Raw genomic sequence first — 21814 nt, 5'->3', positions numbered from 1 at the left:
TTGCTGTTTTCAAGTGCCTATTCATATTCTTTTATAATCTCGTTTTACAAATAGCCTAAACACCCAAAGGATATTTTTTTGCCTTTGCCCAACAGTTTATTGATTTAATATTTGTTTCTATTTAACTGATTTTCTAAATGCAAGGGTGTTACAGTAAATGTTTGCAATAGTTTCATTGTGAATGTATTATTGCTTCATTATACCACAATATTATTTTCCAATAATAACACAAGAGAGGTTTTCTAAAAAGGCCTTTTTATTTCTCCCCAGGGGCACCTTGCCTTTCACTTTCTCAGAGATCATTTTTATAATAATCAGAATAGAAAAAACAAAGAAAACACATACAAGAGAGTTGCAGTTTCATCCCTTCATAGTGCAGTACAGATGTCAACAATACCTGACACTATAGCCGGGTTTGGACATATAACCTGGCTTGGACCTAAAATAACAATGACATCTATGTGAATAGTGGTTAAAAATGTAAACGTTTACTAAAATGTTCTGTACACACACATTTGCAGAGGTTCCTTCAGATAATCTTGTTTCAAAACCTTGCTATGGTCAAATGGAATAAAATTCATGGACCTCTCCCCATTATGTTCCAGTTCAACCATCATTGAGATTGATAATAATGGTAGAACTCAACACATGTTCACTGGTCATTGCCATGATATTGTTGTCTGCTATAAAGCTCCATTGGCACTTTTAAACTAAATCCATTGATTCATTTCATCCCATCTTTGTCTGTGTCATCCTGTATTCACAGACGTTGGTTGGCGTCCGGGGGAGGGCGGCTCCAGGTGGCACAGACACCTTCATTAAAGTCAGGCCAGAATCAAGCCCCCGTTCAGAAGTTAATTAGTCTGATCCCAGATCTGTTTGCCAATGACGTGGCAATGACCATAGAAGTTGGTGGCAAGACAACACAAACAGATCTGGGACCAGGCTATAAGTTAATAACCATAGTCTCAAAATCAGAACTGTGGGGTTAGAGGTCCTGTAGTGCTTATGTGGTCACATTCACATTTATTTGTGACATGATTAAATGCAAAATCATGGCAACAAAAGACTGAAAATAACAGGAACAATCTTGTCATAGGCACAGGCTTCTTCTTTAACTTTCTTTCAACAATTTTGTTTCTTAACGTACTTATTTATTAAATGGTGTTACAGTAAATGGAATGCAGACTGTGTCCGGTTTATTTGTTCATAATGCTGCTTGTCACTCCTCTCCTCCTCTTACTTACATTCATTCTCCCTTGTCCAGTCACATTCTTCTGTCATTCTATTCTACTCGAGCCATTTCAGCCATTTTCAGATTTGATCCTCCATTTCTGGGTGTGCAATTGGGCCCCTCCTCTTCTCAGCTACGTTCTATAGTATTTCTCCGGTTTTCTTTTGGCACTTTTCCGGCTTTCCGTAGGACTCTTTTTCATTCTTCCACCTCGCTCGTGTTGCTTCACTCCGTCTTTAAGCATCCTCCTCAGCCTCCTCCTCAAACTCACCTTCCTCCTCAGCGGTGGCGTCCTGGTACTGCTGGTACTCAGACACCAGGTCGTTCATGTTGCTCTCCGCCTCAGTGAACTCCATCTCGTCCATGCCCTCTCCGGTGTACCAATGGAGGAAGGCCTTGCGGCGGAACATGGCGGTGAACTGCTCAGAGATGCGCTTGAACAGCTCCTGGATGGCCGTGCTGTTGCCGATGAAGGTGACGGCCATTTTGAGGCCGCGGGGTGGGATGTCACAGACAGCGGTCTTGACGTTGTTGGGGATCCATTCAACGAAGTAGCTGCTGTTCTTGTTCTGGACGTTGAGCATCTGCTCGTCCACCTCCTTCATGGACATTCGGCCACGGAAGACAGCGGCGACAGTGAGGTAGCGACCGTGACGCGGGTCACATGCGGCCATCATGTTCTTGGCGTCGAACACTTGCTGGGTGAGCTCCGGAACGGTGAGGGCACGGTACTGCTGGCTCCCCCTGCTGGTGAGGGGGGCGAAGCCGGGGATGAAGAAGTGGAGACGGGGGAAAGGCACCATGTTGACAGCCAATTTACGGAGGTCGGCGTTGAGCTGGCCGGGGAAACGCAGGCAGGTGGTCACTCCGCTCATGGTGGCCGACACCAGGTGGTTGAGGTCTCCGTAAGTCGGCGTGGTGAGTTTGAGGGTCCGGAAGCAGATGTCGTAGAGAGCCTCATTGTCAATGCAGAAGGTCTCGTCTGTGTTCTCTACAAGTTGGTGAACCGAGAGGGTGGCGTTGTAGGGCTCCACCACAGTGTCCGACACTTTAGGGGAGGGCACCACGCTGAAGGTGTTCATGATGCGGTCGGGGTACTCTTCACGGATCTTGCTGATGAGCAGGGTGCCCATGCCAGAGCCAGTGCCCCCACCCAGGGAGTGGGTGAGCTGGAAGCCCTGGAGGCAGTCGCAGCTCTCAGCCTCTTTCCTCACCACATCCAGGACCGAGTCCACCAACTCTGCTCCCTCAGTGTAGTGGCCCTTGGCCCAGTTGTTTCCTGCACCGCTTTGACCTAGAAAAATAGGAGGAAAGGAGGGTCATTTGAAGGAGAAAGGGTCAAGAGAGGAGAACACCTCAAACCCTATTTTACTTAAAAAATGACAGGACTGTTTCATAATATGTATTTTTATCACTCAGTTTCATTTCCCTATGTGCTAACTAAAAGTGATATGTCCCATACGTTTCCAAGCAGTGCTAAACTCAAACCCATCTCATTCCTTACCAAACACAAAGTTGTCTGGTCTGAAGATCTGCCCGAACGGTCCGGATCTGACAGAATCCATGGTGCCGGGCTCCAGGTCCACTAGGACCGCTCTGGGTACATACTTGCCACCTCCAAGAGAGACAAAGATAGAGAGACACACACCAGCTCAATACTGCAGGGAACAATGGGATATATGATGTCAAGGGGAGTAGAGCTCCTGTCTGTCCACCAGGGGGAGGACAAAATATATCACGTCCTGTACACCTCCATTAGTCCACGAATTGAGTGATCCTATTCAGTATCCCTTGCCATGTTGACATTTTCACCCATTACGTTATGGATATAATTTAAATGAATCTCAATTCCAATAGAATAAATGTATATATACGTATGTTTGCATATACAGTACCAGTCAAAAGGTTTGACACATCTACTCATTCAAGGGTTTTGTCTTTATTTTTACTATTTTCTACATTGTAGAATAATAGTGAAGACATCAAAACTATTAAATAACACATACGGATCATGTAGTAACCAAAAAAAGTGTTAAACAAATCAAAATATATTTTACATTCTTCAAAGTAGCCACCCTTTGCCTTGATGACAGCTTTGCACACTCTTGGCATTCTCTCAACCAGCTTCACCTGGAATGCTTTTCCAACAGTCTTGAAGCAGTTCCCACATACGTTGAGCACATGTTGGCTGCTTTTCTTTCACTCTGCGGTTCAACTCATCCCAAACCATCTCAATTGGGTTGAAGTCGGGTGAGTGTGGAGGCCAGGTCATCTGATGCAGCACTCCATCACTCTCCTTCTTGGTCAAATAGCCCTTACTCAGCCTGGAGGGGTGTTGGGTCATTGTTCTGTTGAAAAACAAATGATAGTCCCACTAAGGGCAAACCAGATGGGATGGCGTATCGCTGCAGAATGCTGTAGTAGCCATGCTGGTTAAGTGTGCCTTGAATTCTAAATAAATAACTGACAGTGCCACCAGCAAAGCACCCCCACACCTCCTCCTCCATGCTTCACAGTTGGAACCACACATGCGGAGATCATCCGTTCACCTACTCTGCGTCTCACAAAGACACGGCGGTTGGAAACAAAAATCTAAAATTTGGACCCATCAGACCAAAGAAAAGATTTCCACCGGTCTAATGTTCATTACTCGTGTTTCTTGGCAAAAGCAAGTCTCTTCTTCTAATTGGTGTCCATTAGTAATGGTTTCTTTGCAGCAATTTGACCATGAAGGCCTGATTCACGCAGTCTCCTCTGAACAGTTGATGTTGAGATGTGTCTATTACTTGAACTCTGTGAAGCATTTATTTGGGCTGCAATCTTAGGTGCAGTTAACTCTAATGAACTTATCCTCTGCAGCAGAGGTAACTCTGGGTCTTCCTTTCCTGTGGCGGTCCTCGTGAGAGCCAGTTTCATCATAGCGATTGATGGTTTTTGCGACTGCACTTGAAGAAACTTGAAAAGTTCTTGAAATGTTCCTGATTGACTGACCTTCACGTCTTAAAGTAATGATGGACCGTTGTTTCTCTTTGCTTATTTGAGCTGTTTATTGCAATAATATGGACTTGGTCTTTTACCAAATAGGGCTATCTGTATACCACCCCTACCTTGTCAAAACACAACTGATTGGCTCAAACACATTAAGAGGGAAATAAATTCCACAAATTAACTTTTAACAAGGCACACCTGTTAATTGAAATGCATTCCAGGTGGCTACCTCATGAAGCTGGTTGAGAGAATGCCAAGAGTGTGCAAAGCTGTCGTCAAGGCAAAGGGTGGCTACTTTGAAGAATCTCAAATATAAAATATATTTTGATTTGTTTCACTTTTTTGGTTACTACATGATTCCATATGTGTTATTTCATAGTTTTGATGTCTTCACAATTATTCCACAATTTCGAAAACAGGTAAAAATAAAGAAGGACCCCTGAATGAGTAGGTGTTGTCCAAAACGTTTGACTGGTACTGTATGTACATGTCTGTGTAAGCACCAAAGACATTCTTCTGTTGAAAGGTTCTTTGTAACTGTAGAGGGTGGAGATGTGCTACCTGAAGCCTCGTTGTAGTAGACACTGATCCTGTCCAGCTGCAGGTCGCTGTCTCCATGGTAGGAGCCTGTTGGGTCGATGCCATGTTCATCGCTGATCACCTCCCAGAACTAAAGAGGTCAGATCGATAAAAGTCAACAAGATGCTTGAATTGACACAGGCCAGCACTCCTAAAGTGCAGGTTGCACTAAGTGGCTGAACTACCAACGTAATGTAATAGCCCATTCACTTGTGGGGTGGTGTGAGGTCAAGTGGTTGGGAAGCTGAACTGGTAATGTATATTTGGTTGTTGTTACTATATTATTACATTAGAAATGTAATGAAAAAAATGGCTATTGCTGTAAAGATGAACATGGCCATATACCATACCATATAAGGTATCATCTACAAACACATCACTTACAAAATATCATGCAAGACAAACTATTATGTTAAGTTGAACCATATGGATATTCAATACGTTACATAATTCCAAAACTATTCGAAATGTCTCCCAGTGGCATTGTCTATCCTGGCACAGATGTGTGCTCTTGACTTCCCAGGTATCACATGGGTGAAAAATTGCTGTCGAATTCTCTCAGGGAGTGTAGAAAGCAGATGTCGGCATTGGCTCAGAAACATCCCTCAGTTCCATCCCTCCTGAGGCAAATCCAATAAATAATTACCTTCGCAGTCACAAGACATTATACTAGAATAAGGACCATCCATGAAGATTCATTATAAGTGGCTAAGAGAGAAGCAGCACTCTGTAGGCTACCACATAAGCAGGCAAAGTATAACCATCCCAGAGGAATTAGACTACTGGGACAGATTGATGGGGTGAGACGTTAAGGCGAAACCTCGTTAAGGAAGTGGCACAGACTGTCACACGAACTCGACTGACCCCATTCTGAAATGGAGAGAGAGGACACTGTGTGATATCATACACCTCTTGATCTTTCACTCCACTTTGAAATCCATTCTTTAACCCCTCTCAATAACAAGAAAGATTAGTGAAACGGACAATTCTTGTTCACTGTGCTAATACAAATTCTCATTTAACACATCAACAAGTTAGGGCTACCAAATTAGGCTAGTGACACACTCCGTTTCCATCCACCACAAACGGTAGGGCTGAATAGACTTATCTAGCGAACCGGTATAGACAGCATATTTAAAGAGAGTAATTGAGGCCTTGTGGATATTAAATTACGTTGATTACATTTCACTGGCCCACTCGACCCTCCATGGTGGTGTTCCCAAATGGTGTTGTGTAAAATAATTAAGTTGAGGATAGAAACATATAGGCTACTCTAAAGTGTTAGCTCGGCTCTTTATCATAAGAGTTAGTCATTTAAATGACGTCATCAGCTCTGATAGTCTACCGCTTGTTCATATCCCTCCCCCTCGCCCAGAATCACAGTTGTTGGCATTCGTTCCTCTCTCCTGCCTGCTTCAGCAACTTCCCCCTTTTTTTCACAAAGGACGTTTATTCAGCTCCAACAAGACAACGGTTATAGTGTCCCCGCTTTTCAACTTAAATCGCCATTGTGAAATGACTATCATAGCGTTAATAATGGTTTATTTTACTGGTCTATTATGCGCACTCAGCCAAGAGCCGGCGTATAAATGCGCAACAGGGCATGCGTTTCTGTCGTAAAAAGCCCATTACTCTTTTAAAGTTTGACTTTAACGTAAGTAACGTTCCGTATGTAAATGTGTAATGCAAGGGAATACTGAGACTAAAATTATAGGAAACCTTGACTCGGCAAACCACAAAAAAAACTAAATTGTCTCAAAAATGCTAAATTTGTGCATCAACATCTGTAAACGCGGGGGGGTGAACTATATGAAGCTATAGTTTTTGCCAGTGTCATAACTGTAGGCCTAAGTGTCTTTTTAGTTGTTTTATCATTTGTGTTTTAAAGTCTTCGTTTTAGACATCTGTTTTTCGTAGTCCGTTGAAGAGAAGGCTATTCCAGACACAAAACAATGAGCGTGGCAGAGAGAGGCCAGGCAGAGGGACACAGCCACACGCCCAGCGAATTCATGTCTCGATAGACCCGTTATCTCACTATAATAAAAGAACTGTCATCGTTCTTCCAGTTTAGCTTTCTTCTACGACTAGTTCACATTGACAAATTATACATTTATATCCCATAAAGAACAAAACGAAGTAGAAGTTTTACAACAGGACTGAAAAGGGGACAACAAAATGGATATTCTTTCCGGTACTCTTTTTCAATTGAGATAACTTTAAATGGCCACCTCATGTTAGAAAAGAAACCATAACGGAAAATTCTGCATTGAATGTTTATCATTTCGGCTAAGTGGAACATTTCGACTTAAAATACACATAGCCTAGAATACAACTTTTTGTCTCGAGAACCAACAAATGGTACAATGCATTATTGATTAATTCCTAAATGTAAGCCTTGTTCATTTCAGTTTTCAAGATTCTTACCTTGGCCCCAATCTGGTTACCACACTGGCCGGCCTGAATGTGCACGATTTCCCTCATTCTGTATGATAGTTATAATAGAAAATACAAGCGAAGAAGTGGAGTGTTGTTATGGCCACACAGTTAACACACTGACCACTGTGAAGTATTTGGATGCCACCTTTGAGCAAGGCGGGACAAAGAATTTATAAGTCTGGACCGTGCCCAAACCGAGGCTTGCCCTAATGATTGGTCACGGTCTTCGGAAACCCAATCTTGATTGGCTGAGGAAAGAAAATCTAAGGGGTTTCTCTGCCGTAATGAAAGGGGCCGGAAGTAGAGAGGGAGTGCCGCGTCCCGTCCTGTCATCACTGTCCTGTTGGAGCAGGCCATGGAATCAGCATCTAATGTATGACTTTCCTGCCATGCGTCCTGTAAGACTCCTATAGAATTGGCTATTAATGCAAAAATATTTTGTTGGATAATAATTCTCCCCCTATTAGATGTGAAAACAGTCCCTATAATAAAAAAACTAAAAGGGGATATTATGTACAGTAATATTACTTGAAATCAGATCAGCCAAGACAAATCACTGACATATTGATAACCTTACTACAATAAATGCAAATATGTTCATCATCCAAAATATGAGTTTAAAACAAATATGTTTTAATGATGCTGTAAGTAACAGCACACTTTCCAGGACATATACATGTCTTATATGGGCAGAAAGCTTAAATTCTTGTTAATCTAACTGCAGTGTCAAATTTACAGTAGCTATGACAGTGAAAAAATACCATGCTATTGTTTGAGGAGAGTGCACGACAACAAAAACCTTTATCATGGCAACTGGTTTGATACATTCACATCTGAAGGTAAATAATGTACTTACATTCAGTAATCTTACTCTGATTTGTCATCCCGAGGGTCCCAGAGATAAAATGTAGCATAGTTTGATAAAATCAATGTTTATATTCAAATGTAGTAACTGGGTTCTACAGTTTGAACCCCTGCTGTCTTTGGCTCCACACCCACCCCGCCCGGCCATCTAGATGTGTGAAAGTTAGTGTATAAGCTAATGATCCATCATATATGACATTCCTGGGAGTGTGTAAACTTAAATTTTGTAGTACCATATAATTTCTGTATGTTCTCTAAAATGTACTTGAAAATGTATTAATTGACCAATTCGGCACATTGTGCAGTATTGCAATGCTCCACTGGATCAATCTGAAACTTTGCACACACACTGCTGCCATCTAGTGGCCAAAATCTAAATTGCGCCTAAACTGCAATATTATATTATGGCCTTTCTACTGCATTTCAAAGATGATGGAACATTTGTATTATCTTTTACCAGATCTAATGTGTTATATTCTCCTACATTAATTTCACATTTCCACAAACTTCAAAGTACTTCCTTTCAAATGGTGTCAAGAATATGCATATCCTTGCTTCAGGTCCTGAGCTACAGGCAGTTAGATTTGGGTATGTCATTTTAGGCGAACATTTAAAAAAAGGGTCCGATCCTTAAGCCAATCATTCAATGGGGTGGTTGCATGAAGCAAAACATTCAAGTACAACCTGTCACATTGGTGCCATGACTCAGATCACAGCAGACTGGCCTCACTTGAAAGAAGTTGGGTTGCCATCAGAATGAGAGGCTATGGGTAGGCAATTTGACGCACGCACGCACGCACGCACGCACGCACGCACGCACGCACGCACGCACGCACGCACGCACGCACGCACGCACGCACGCACGCACACACACACACACACACACACACACACACACACACACACACACACACACACACACACACACACACACACACACACACACACACACACACACACACACACACACACACACACACACACACACACACACACACACACACACACACACATCCTCGCTTTCAAATAGGCATGATGCCTCCACATCCATCTAATGAGGTACTGACACAACAAAGAACAAAAGGCAACTAAATTGCATAAAGTCAATAACTTTGTTGATATAGCTAAGTAATTCGATTGTGTATCCTAAATGCAAAAGTATTTCACACTGATCATTGAATGAAATCCAATTCACCACCGCACCACAAGATGGCGACAGCACATTTAGCAATGGGCGTGAGACGATGGATAGACGCTTTTGACGGGAAGAGCTATAACGGACAGAAGCTTCATATATACATACATATATTGGACAGACGATAGCAAGAATAACACTGCTGTATTTTGAGAGCCAAAAACAGTATTGTTGCAACGCATCTATACATTTGCATTCTGCATTAGTTCATTCTGTCAAATTGGTAAGTGATCGGACATATTTTGACTAATCTTTAGACTGATTTGATGCATCTCGGTTTGCAACATAAATAAACATCAGTGGGGTCTGGCAAAAATGATACATTTGTATCATTGTTAACACACCCCTGCATGTTTTATTTAAATCTTATTTGCATGTGTGTTGATACATTTGTTGATACAGTACATGGGCGTGTCGTTCTATGCGCTTAATCAGCAAAATGTCCTGGGTGTGATCGTGATACAGATGCTGCGCAACATTTACGCTGATTCAATTAACTGCAAGTGATGTCTCCTGACCCCTTGGATTTTCATGGGGAATGTTACAATAGTTGTAATACTGGCTATCTGCTCAGATTCAGATGAAATCTTAATAGAATATATTAAACATGTAGTAACATTTAGTTACTTACAGCAGCTGTATCAAATTGTTATTATTAGGCCAACTGTATAGATTTCATGCTGTCAAGCATGACTGATGAATTACAAATGCTTAAGCAATAGGCCAATGTAAGGCTCTCAAGTAACCCACTGTCAGGCCCACTGCCTAGGATTAGAGCTTGGTATATAAAATTGTTTAATTAAATTGTGTGTGTGTGTTGTTTTTGTTTGTCTTTACAGCATCTGAGGAAGAAAAACATGTTCTACATGTGTGGTCCAAATGAGGCTATGGTGGTGTCAGGGCCATTCTCTAACCCAGTGTTTCCCAACCCTGGTCCTCCAGTACCCCTAGTGCACAGTTCAGTTGTAGCCCTTGACAAACACACCTTGTTCAACTCATTGAGGGCTTGATGATTAGTTGACAAGTTGAATCAAGTGTGCTTGTCCAGGGTTACTCGAGGTCCAGGGTTGGGAAACAGTGTAAACATGTAAAATTAAAGAGCAGTAGGATGGTAATAATACTCTCATGTGTATCTCACCATCCCCCCTCACTCTCTCTCTCTCTCTCTCTCTCGCTCTCTGTTTCCCAGGGTGCCTCCGTTCTCCTCCAGTAATGATTGCTGGAGGCAGAGTGTTTGTGCTTCCTTGTTTTCAGAAGATCCAGAGGGAATGTCTCTTCTCCTGGTCATATCTGCACACACACACGGTAATAATCTGGCCATGTATAGCCATCTGCCATTGTTTTGGGATATCATACTACGACATTGTGGAATGACTATATCTCTCCCTCCTTTCCTCTCGCCCAGGATCTCCCTGAACACTCTGACGCTGAACGTGAAGAGTGATAAAGTCTACACCCGCCGTGGGGTTCCCATCTCGGTCACTGGCATTGCCCAGGTTAGTCTCTCCGTCTGTCTCCGTCTCCATTTCTTCCTGAGCCAATGTAAGTACACTATTCTGTCATATCACCAGTCATTTAAACATGTTTAGACACCCTAGTTTTGAACACAAGTGTAAGGGCTCTCTTTGATTAAGTAGGTATTAAGTAGATCATTAAAACTTGCTTATATCATTCATTTATGCACTGGCATTAAATTCTCTTGTGCTATGGACAGGACAGAGTAACCTTGCCTGTTGGAGTGTTAATACAGCTACTACGTCTGTATAGCTGGGTAGTGTACAGCAGATGCTTCTGTTTGTTTAGCACTGTGCACACTTGAGTTGTGTTCATTAATCACCCAAAAACAGACTAAAACTACCTGAACTTGCTCAGAAATGCCCATTTTCGTTTTCTGTTTAAAAACATTTTTAAATGTTAATATGCTATTATGTGTTCCCTCCTTTGTCCAGATGAAGATCCAGGGGCAGAACAAGCAGATGCTGGCCGCAGCCTGTCAGATGTTCATGTAACGGTAGTCCTCCTCCTCTTCAACCGAAGAGGAGGAGTAGTGATTGAACCAAGGCGCAGCGTTGTGAAATGACATATTTTAATTAAACAAGACGGAATAAACACGAAACGAAAACACTTGAATAATTAACAAAATAACGAAACGAAAACGTAGACAGACCTGAACTATACGAACTTACATATAACACGAAGAACGCACGAACAGGGAAAATAGACTACACAAAAAGAACGATGTACAAACAAACCGAACAGTCCCGTATGGTGCGACAAACACTGACACAGGAGACAACCACCCACAACGAACACTGTGAAACAACCTACCTAAATATGACTCTCAATTAGAGGAAACGCCAAACACCTGCCTCTAATTGAGAGCCATACCAGGCAACCCTTAAACCAACATAGAAACAGAAAACATAGAATGCCCACCCAAACTCACGTCCTGACCAACTAACACATACAACAAACTAACAGAAATAGGTCAGGAACGTGACATAACCCCCCCCTTAAGGTGCGAACACCGGGCGCACCAGCACAAAGTTTAGGGGAGGGTCTGGGTGGGCATCTGACCACGGTGGTGGCTCAGGCTCAGGACGAGGTCCCCACCCCACCATAGTCAATCCCAGCTTGCTAATCCCCCTCAGAATGACCACCCCTCTCTTCCACCCACCTAATATAGGCAACACAAAATAAAGGGACAGCTCCGGAACAAGGTAGCTCAGGACATAGAGGTAGGTGAGAATAGAGAGGTAGATAGAGAGGTAGCTCAGGATAAAGAGGTAGCTCAGGATAGAGGGGCAACTCCGGACTGAAAGGCAGCTCCGGACAGAGAGACAGCTCTGGACAGAGGGGCAGTTCTGGATTAATGGCCGCTCTGGGCTGAGGGGCAGCTCATGACTGGCTGACGGCTCTGGACGCTCATGGCTGGCTGACGGCTCTGGACGCTCATGGCTGGCTGACGGCTCTGGACGCTCATGGCTGGCTGACGGCTCTGGACGCTCATGGCTCGCTGACGGCTCTGGACGCTCATGGCTGGCTGACGGCTCTGGACGCTCATGGCAAGCTGACAGCTCTGGACGCTCATGGCACGCTGGCGGCTCTGGCAGATCCTGTCTGGTTGGCGGCTCTGGCAGATCCTGTCTGGTTGGCGGCTCTGGCAGATCCTGTCTGGTTGGCGGCTCTGGCAGATCCTGTCTGGTTGGCGGCTCTGGCAGATCCTGTCTGGTTGGCGGCTCTGGCAGATCCTGTCTGGCGAATGGCTCTAGCGGCTCCTGACTGACTAACGGCTCTGACGGCTCGGGACAGACGGGCGGCTCTAATGGCTCGGGACAGACGGATGGCTCAGACGGCGCTGGGGAGACGGATGGCTCAGATGGCGCTGAGGAGACGGATGGCTCAGATGGCGCTGGGGAGACGGATGGCTCAGATGGCGCTGCGGAGACGGATGGCTCAGACTGATCCTGTCTGGCGGAAGGCTTTGGCTGCTCCTGTCTGGCGGAAGGCTCTAGCGGCTCCAGTCTGGCGCAAGGCTCTGTAGGCTCATGGCAGACGGGCGGCTTTGCAGGCTCATGGCAGACGGGCAGTTCATGCGGCGCTTGGCAGACGGACAGTTCAGGCGCCGTTGGGCAGACGGCAGACTCTGGCCGGCTGAGACGCACTGTAGGCCTGGTGCGTGGTGCCGGACCTGGAGGCACCGGACTGGAGACACGCACTTCAAGCCTAGTGCGGGGAGCAGGGACAGGGCACACTGGACTCTCAAAACGTACTATTTGCCTGGTGCGTGGTACCGGCACTGGTGGCACCGGGCTGAGGGCACGCACATCAGGACGGGTACGGGGAGAAGGAACAGTGTGTACAGGGCTCTGGAGACGCACAGGTGGCTTAGTGCGTGGTGCCGGAACTGGAGGCACTGGGCTGGAGACACGCACCATAGGGAGAGTGCGTGGAGGAGGAACAGGGCTCTGGAGACGCACTGGAAGCCTGGTGCGTAGTGTAGGCACTGGTGGTACTGGGCTGGGGCGGGGAGGTAGTGCCGGAAATACCGGACCGTGCAAGCGTACTGGCTCCCTTGAGCATTGAGCCTGCCCAACCTTACCTGGTTGAATGCTCCCCGTCGCCCGACCAGTGCGGGGAGGTGGAATAACCCGCACCGGGCTATGTAGGCGAACCGGGGACACCATGCGTAAGGCTGGTGCCATGTAAGCCGGCCCGAGGAGACGTACTGGTGGCCAGATATGAAGGGCCGGCTTCATGACATTTGGCTCAATGCCCAATCTAGCCCTACCAGTGCGGGGAGGTGGAATAACCCGCACTGGGCTATGCACACGTACAGGAGACACCGTGCGCTCTACTGCGTAACACGGTGTCTGCCCGTACTCCCGCTCTCCACGGTTAGCCTGAGAAGTGGGCGCAGGTCTCCTACCTCTTAGCCCCCCCCCAAGAAATTTTTGGGTAGTACTCACGGGCTTTTCGGGCTTCCGTGCCAGACGCGTCCCCTCATAATGCCGGTTCCTCTCTCCCGTTTCCTCCGCTCTCCGAGCTGCCTCCAGCTGTTCCCATGGGCGGCGATTCCCCTCCACTTTAGCCCATGGTCCTTTTCCTTCCATGATCTCCTCCCAAGACCATAAATCCTGCTTCGTGCGCTGTCCGTTCCTCCCGTTACACCGCTGCTTGGTTCTGGTTATTTGGTGGGTGGTTCTGTAACGGTAGTCCTCCTCCTCTTCAACCGAAGAGGAGGAGTAGTGATTGAACCAAGGCGCAGCGTTGTGAAATGACATATTTTAATTAAACAAGACGGAATAAACACGAAACGAAAACACTTGAATAATTAACAAAATAACGAAACGAAAACGTAGACAGACCTGAACTATACGAACTTACATATAACACGAAGAACGCACGAACAGGGAAAATAGACTACACAAAAAGAACGATGTACAAACAAACCGAACAGTCCCGTATGGTGCGACAAACACTGACACAGGAGACAACCACCCACAACGAACACTGTGAAACAACCTACCTAAATATGACTCTCAATTAGAGGAAACGCCAAACACCTGCCTCTAATTGAGAGCCATACCAGGCAACCCTTAAACCAACATAGAAACAGAAAACATAGAATGCCCACCCAAACTCACGTCCTGACCAACTAACACATACAACAAACTAACAGAAATAGGTCAGGAACGTGACAGTTCATGGGGAAGTCGGAGGGCGAGATCGCCCAAATCGCCCTGGAGACGCTGGAGGGCCACCAGAGGGCCATCATCGCCCACCTGACTGTGGAGGTAAACTTGACAACACGAGGGGCCGTGGGTTTTGACTTTTTTAGCACAGCTGTGCTGCGGTCGTAGGTACAAGATGAAGCCGAGTACCGCCGACTACCCAATCACAACGCTTGTTTTGACCAACCCGTTGTAAAACAACTGTTTTGCAAGATGTCACAAACAGATCAGGGACCAGGCTACATTATAGCAGTTCACTCGTTTTAGTGCAACATAGAAACATTTCGGCACTATTTGCCTTCTTCATGGTTACATGAGGTAAACTGGACAGCACCCTTACTGGCCACATCCACAGTTACAGACAGAGTTGTAGATAAATAAACAGCACTGTAACGACTCCCACCGAAGGTGGCTCCCCTTCCTGTTCGGGTGGCGCTCGGCGGTCGTCGTCACCGGCCTACTAACTGCTACTGACTTTTCCTCCCCCTCCCTTTTTGTTGATTATTGACACCTGTTTGTTGTTAGGGTGATTTGTGGGGCTTTATTACCCAGCAGCCCGGCCTGCTGGGTGTGCGGGATTGTTGTGTGTACAGTCTGTACATTCTTGTGTGTCAGGGTACGTGTTCGTTGGTTTGTGTTTATTCGTGTTTCTCACTTTGTTTGTGGTGAAGCATTTGTTTTAGAGTAGCGTCGTGTTTTCACCCGTGTGGGGAATTAAATTTGGAACGCTACTCTGAACTCTCTGTCTCCTGCGTTTGACTCCTTTCATCTACGACACCCCGGGCATTACAAGCACATTATAGCTGCTCACTCATTTCAATGCAGTAAAGCCATGACCAAAGCCAAGAGCTATGGCCAGAGACACACTCCCCCACGTATTTATTTGGACAGTGAAGCTAAAACTTTTGATTTGGCTCTATACTCCAGCATTTTGGATTTGAGATCAAATAATTCATATGAGGCGACAGTACAGAATGTCACCTTTTATTTGAGGGTATTTTTGTATGTACCATAGTCAGCACATCACACAGTAGAACTGTCTTGTTACATAACCACAACAAACAGACGATAACAAACAACACATGCAACAGTTGTATATACATCAGAACCATAGTCATATGGATATCTCTGTCTGGCTATGTGTTCAACAACTTGTACATAGTAACACGATGGAGCGGGAACACGGCAACTTTTTACTGTCATGACAATTACACTAAACACAAGCATATCAACATCGGTACGAACTCAGTTATTTCACCCCCTCCAGGAGATCTATAGGGAACGTAAGAAGTTCTCAGAGGAGGTGTTCAAGGTGGCCTCGTCCGACCTGTTCAACATGGGCATCAGCGTGGTCAGCTACACGCTCAAAGACGTTCACGACGACCAGGTGTGCTTTCTCGCTCTTCTTTCAATGGAGACTCCATTCTTGCAACTACTCCAATGCTGGATAAATAATGGACCCTAAACTAAAAAGTAACCAATGTTGTTCTCTTCCTCTCTGTGGTTCAGGACTACCTCCACTCCCTGGGGAAGTCCAGGACCGCCCAGGTGCAGAAAGACGCCCGCATCGGAGAGGCCCAGTTCAAGAGGGATGCTGTGATCAGGGTGAGCCACCTGTCCCTTCTCTCTGCTCTCTCCTTCTTTCTACCTTCTTCTCTTCTTGCGCCCTTTATCCTGTCCCTTTCTCTTGTTTATTTCTGAGTTCTCCATCACGTTCCTTCGCTTGGTTTTCCCTATCCGTTCTTGCTTTTCTCTTTTCTCGTACTCCACCTGAACCTTTCCTTCTCCAATCTCTCCTTGTTCCTTTTTTATACTCCCTGGGGTTCTCTCTCTCTCTCTCTGTAGGAGGCCCATGCCAAGCAGGAGAAGATCTCAGCCCAGCACGTCAATGAGATCCAGATGGCCATGGCTCAGAGGGACTATGAGCTGAAGAAAGCATCCTACGACATCGAGGTCAACACCAAGAAGGCAGAGTCTGAGATGGCCTACCAGCTACAGGTATGTCCATAATATTGCACTAATACTTGGATGTATTGTATAGCACGCCCAATCTTGTTGTTTGATTGTTGTCAAAATCACAACGTACGGAAAGCAGCTCACTAAACCAATTGAAACAAAGCAACGAAAAAGTAAAACACAAAGAAATGGTCATAGAGAGTACTACTGAGATCTTGGGCTTACCATTTGAACCCTCCCCGTCAGGTGGCCAAGACCAAGCAGCGCATCGAGGAGGAGAAGATGCAGGTCCAGGTGGTGGAGCGCTCTCAGCAGATCATGCTCCAGCAGCAGGAGATCACCCGCAAGGAGAAGGAGCTGGAGGCCAAGGTGAAGAAGCCTGCTGAGGCCACGAGATACCAAATGGAGAAGCTGGCCGAGGCCCGGCGGTGAGTACCAGATAGGGTTGGGCCGATATATGATTAAATCGAACGTCGTGGTATGCAAGACGATATATATCGTGATGTGCAAGACTATATCAAATCAAATGTATTTATAAAGCCCTTTTTACATCCGCAGATGTCACAAAGTGCTTATATAGAAACCCAGCCTAAAACCCCAAATGGCAAGCAATGCAGATGTAGAAGCACGGTGGCTAGGAAAAACTCCCTGGAAAGTCAGGAGCCTAGGAAGAAACCTAGAGAGGAAACAAGGCTCTGAGGGTCTGGCCAGTCCTCTTCTGGCTATGCCGGGGGACATTATAACAATATATGGCCATTAAGGCCAGATTGTTTGTCAAGATGTTTGAACGTTCATAAATGACCAGCAGGGTCAAATAATAATCACAGTGGTTGTAGAGGGTGCAACAGGTCTGTATCTCAGGAGTAAATGTCATTTGGCTTTTCATAGTCGAGCATTCAGAGGTCGAGACAGCAGGTTCGAGAGCGAGAGAGAGAGAGAGAGAGGGAAACAGCAGGTCTGGGACAAGGTAGCACGTCCGGTGAACAGGTCAGGGTTCCATAGCCGCAGGCAGAACAGTTGAAACTGGAGCAGCAGCATGACCAGGTGGACTGGGGACAGCCAGGAGTCATCAGACCAGGTAGTCCTGAGACATGATCCTAGGGCTCAGGTCCTCGGGAGGGGATGGAGAGAGAGAATTAAAGGGAGCATACTTAAATTCACGCAGGACACCAGATAAGACAGGAGAATTACACCAGATATAACAAATAAGACTGACCCTAGCCCCCGCAACATAGACTATTGCAGCATAGACACTGGATGCTGAAACAGGGGGGGTCGGGGGACACTGTGGCCCCGTCAGATGATACCCCCGGACAGGACCAACCAGGCAGGATATAACCCCACCCACTTTTCCAAAGCATAGCCCCCACACCACTAGAGGGATATCAACAGGCCACTAACTTACTACCCTGAGACAAGGCTGAGTATAGACCACAGAGATCTCCTCCACCGCACAAGCCCGAGGGGGACGCAAAACCGGACAGGAAGATCACGTCTGTGACTCAACCCACTCAAGTGACGCACCCCTCCAAGTGATGCATCCTTCCAAGTGACGCACCCCTCCAAGTGACGCACCCCTCCAAGTGACGCACCCCTCCAAGTGACGCACCCCTCCAAGTGACGCACCCCTCCAAGTGACGCACCCCTCCAAGTGACGCACCTCTCCAAGTGACATATCCTTCCAAGTGACGCACCCCTCCAAGTGACGCACCCCTCCAAGTGACACACCCTTCCAAGTGATGCACCATTCCAAGTGATGCAACATTCCAAGTGACGCACCCCTCCAAGTGACGCACTCCTCCAAGTGACGTACCCCTCCAAGTGACGCACCCCTCCAAGTGACGCACCCCTCCAAGTGACGCACCTCTCCAAGTGACGCACCTCTCCAAATGACATATCCTTCCAAGTGACGCACCCCTCCAAGTGATGCACCATTCCAAGTGACATATCCTTCCAAGTGACGCACCCCGCCCCTCCTATACTCTATTTGAACTTTTCTAATCAAAATGGTGCAGTTTTATCAGTTAGGCTGTATCAATATGTTAAAAATTAAGTCTAAATTAATTAACAAAGCCTTTTTGTTTTGCTTTACTAAGGTTATTTAATTAGAATGTGACTTTAATATCGTAAATAAGTTTTTTTAAATTGCCTCGTCTGGAAATATCTAGTCATTAATGGCGCAAAACAGTTATATCGGATATTGCGATATTTGAAGTAGCATATCGTAGAAGAGCTCTCCCCAAATATCGCCCCAACCCTCGTACCAGCCACAGGTCTCAAAATGACCTTTCACAAATTATATATAGCATTTTGTGAACAATTTACTGCATAGACAATGAAAATATACTAGATATTAATGCGTTCCATGGAGTACGAGACAGACAAACAAATATACAAACTATACTCAATATGTACTATGTACTTTATACTGTACACCTAACAGGCCAAACAAGGTGTAAATAAATGTTTGTTTTTTTCCCCCACAGTGCACAGCTCATTATGGAGGCTGAGGCTGAGGCAGAGTCCATTAGGGTGAGTGTGTCTATAAGTATCACATTGTTCCAGACAGATTCTGAAAAGCAAAAGTACATTGTTACTATCAGACTGTTACTGTTCCAAGCTTGTTATAACCCTAAAAGCAGTTCATTCTTGTGTCTGGGACTCGTATAAGCAGAGAGCACTTTAACAGTAAGAGAAGGCCATGTTTACCACACTCAAGTCTTTGAGCTTGTTCAATCAATACTACTAAATCCTGCAGTTAACTTATGATAAGTCACACCTAAAGAAGCCGTAACAACATAGTGTGTCATAATAATAAAATATAACCTTCAAAAATGTTCTCTCTCTCAGATTAAGGGAGATGCGGAGGCCTTTGCCGTGGAGGCGAAGGGGAGAGCCGAGGCAGAGCAGATGGCCAAGAAGGCCGAAGCCTTCCAGCAGTACAAGGAGGGAGCCATGGTGGACATGCTGCTGGAGCAACTACCACTAGTGAGAAAACCTTTCAAGACATAGAGCTCAAATACACACTTAGGGTGGAATCATCATTTGAGATGTGCGCATTTAAATATTGCGTAAATCATGCATTGAATTGAAAATTTGCATGAAAAAGTCATAAAACTCGTATAAAGTTAGTTTGAATACAAAATTACACATCGTTATGGAGTCCAACATCTGATCACTCGTCACTGGGGTGAGCTTTTGGGCAGAGAAACTGGGCGAATAACTGAATGTTCTCTGCCCTCCTCTAGATGGCGGAAGAGATCAGCAGGCCTCTGGCGCAGGCTCAGAAGATCACCCTGATTTCCAGCGGGGGTGCGGAGGTGGGTGCGGCCAAGCTCACAGGAGAGGTGCTAGACATCATGACCCGCCTTCCAGCGACCGTGGAGAAACTGACGGGAGTCAACATCTCACAGGTGAGACAGCCTAACCAACGATGTGTGACGTATTATATAACAAGAGGACTGTTATTTGTCCAAACAACAGTTTTCTCAGTAGGTCTCCAATTAATGAACCAGTGGTTACCCTCACATAATATAGTTTTATTGTCACATACACCGGATAGGTGCAGTGAAATGTGTTGTTTTGCAGAGTCAGCCATAGTAGTACGGTGCCCGTGGGGTAAATTGGGGCTAAATGCCTTACTCACCGGCACATGGGCCGATTTTTCCCTTTGTCAGCTCAGGTATTCCAACCAGCGACCTTTCGGTTACTGGCCCAGCGCTCTAACCACTAGGCAACCTGCCGCCCCTGATCCAGAGTTATATTTTACAGAATAGGAAAAATAAATAACTTGCCAGATAACTGTGACAAACACAGATCTATATGTATAACTCTTCATTCTACGGTTGATAAAGAATGCTAAAGGTTAATATGGTCACCATAAGCATCAAGTACAAGATAGTATATCATGCAAATTTCCGGTTAGTATTGTTCGTAATGTTAGTAAACCTAGTTGGCTAATTCACTGATCCAACTTTGTGAATCGCTGCTCCTGTTGGTGTTCTATGCTAAGACTTCATTTTCTCTCTTTCTCCATATCCCCCCCCCACACCCTCTCGCTCTCTGTCTCTCTCTCCATCTCCCTCTCTCTCAACCTGTCCTTCCATTCTCTAGGTGACAACTCATATGGGCTGAGGACTCCGGTGATCAGGCAGACCTATTTCACAACCCTGCCTACTACCACAGCCTTTAACTCTCTCCTCAAGTATGTTATGCCAAAAAACATATGGTGCCCTCCGTAATTATTGGGACAGTGAAGCATTTCATCTTCTTTTGGCTCTATTCTCCAAAAGTTTGGATTTGAAATCAAACAATGACTGAGGTTAATGTGCAAACTGTCAGATTTTCATCCATATCGGGTGAACCGTTTAGAAATTGCAGAACCTTTGTACATAGTCCCCTCATGGGACAAATTCACTTATATATGTATTAAAGTACTATAAGGTTTAGTATTTGGTCCCATATGACTAGATCAAGCTGACTATACACATTTGTTGGATGTATTTGTTATTTTGTTTTGGTTGTGTTTCAGATTATTTTGTTCCCAATAGAAATGAATGGTAAATTATGTGTTGTGTCATTTTGGAGTCACTTTTATTGTAAATTAGAATAGAATATGTTTCTAAACACTTCTACATTGATGTGGATGCTACCATGATTAGGGATAATCCTGAGAAAGTGAGAAAGTTACAGACGCACAAATGTCATATCCCCAAGACATGACAACCTCTCACCTTTACAATAACAGGGGAGGTTAGCATTTTGGGGGGTTATTATATTTGTGTTTCTGTAACTTTCTCACTCATCATTATTCAAGATTCATTCAGGATTATCCCTAATCATGGTAGTATCCACATTAATGTAGAAGTGTTTAGAAACATATTCTATTCTTATTTACAATAAAAGTGACTCCAAAATGACACAATACATTATTTACCGTTCCTTTCTATTGGGCACAAAATAATCTGAAACCAAAACAAACAACAAATTCATCCAACAAATTCGTAGGGTCACAAGCTTGATGTAGTCATTGCGTGCTATGAATATGGAAACCAATACGAAACGTTTTACTACTTTCGAAGTATAGAGTCAAAATAAGAGAAAATGATTCACTGTCCCAATAGTTACAGAGGGCACTGTGCTGTATCTAGTATCTACCCTTCTATCAAGCCCCTCTTCTTTCCATGTGCCTTAATACCCCTTTCTCTGCCTAGCTCACCTTTTACCTCTTTGCGTGTATATTTGTCCCTTGATTCCCTCCTTCATAACTGGCTGTGTCCACTGCCTTGCTGCCAAACCCTAAGTGCATCTTACCTGGCGAGTTCAATG

The 21814-nt window shown here is 45.1% G+C and overlaps 1 protein-coding gene and 1 pseudogene across 3 annotated transcripts; one reads left to right on the top strand and one right to left on the bottom strand.

Moving 5' to 3' along the window:
• Nucleotides 1–236: 236 nt before the first annotated feature.
• On the bottom strand, nucleotides 237–7372 carry LOC120022105 (tubulin beta chain). 3 transcript variants are annotated; one of them, XM_038965934.1, is made up of 4 exons: nucleotides 7226–7372; nucleotides 4784–4892; nucleotides 2739–2852; nucleotides 237–2528 (listed from the first exon to the last, which is right to left on the bottom strand). In XM_038965934.1, exons 1-4 carry the CDS (start codon nucleotides 7280–7282, stop codon nucleotides 1471–1473), a joined length of 1338 nt encoding a protein of 445 aa, XP_038821862.1. In that variant the 5' UTR covers nucleotides 7283–7372; the 3' UTR covers nucleotides 237–1470. The 3 variants fall into 3 exon arrangements, with proteins under 3 accessions (XP_038821862.1, XP_038821863.1, XP_038821864.1); XM_038965935.1 differs by having other exon boundaries at nucleotides 2739–2849; XM_038965936.1 differs by lacking the exon at nucleotides 7226–7372 and having other exon boundaries at nucleotides 2739–2892; nucleotides 4784–4894.
• Nucleotides 7373–10153: 2781 nt separating this feature from the next.
• Nucleotides 10154–19840, top strand: LOC120022730 (annotated as a pseudogene).
• The last annotated feature ends 1974 nt before the right edge of the window (nucleotides 19841–21814 follow it).

Source organism: Salvelinus namaycush, chromosome 27, assembly GCF_016432855.1.
Source record: "Salvelinus namaycush isolate Seneca chromosome 27, SaNama_1.0, whole genome shotgun sequence".
In the NCBI taxonomy this organism is placed as follows: Eukaryota; Metazoa; Chordata; class Actinopteri; order Salmoniformes; family Salmonidae; genus Salvelinus; species Salvelinus namaycush.
Note: the sequence above shows the minus strand (reverse complement) of the source record. Positions and strands in the feature narration are given on the sequence as shown.

Excerpts from the sequence above, each read along its gene's own strand:
- LOC120022105 (XM_038965934.1), bottom strand. The coding sequence starts at position 7,282 with ATGAGGGAAATCGTGCACATTCAGGCCGGCCAGTGTGGTAACCAGATT. Across the intron at positions 4,893-7,225 it reads GTAACCAGATTGGGGCCAAG|TTCTGGGAGGTGATCAGCGA; the intron begins GTAAGAATCTTG and ends TGACCTCTTTAG. Across the intron at positions 2,529-2,738 it reads ACCAGACAACTTTGTGTTTG|GTCAAAGCGGTGCAGGAAAC; the intron begins GTAAGGAATGAG and ends CTATTTTTCTAG.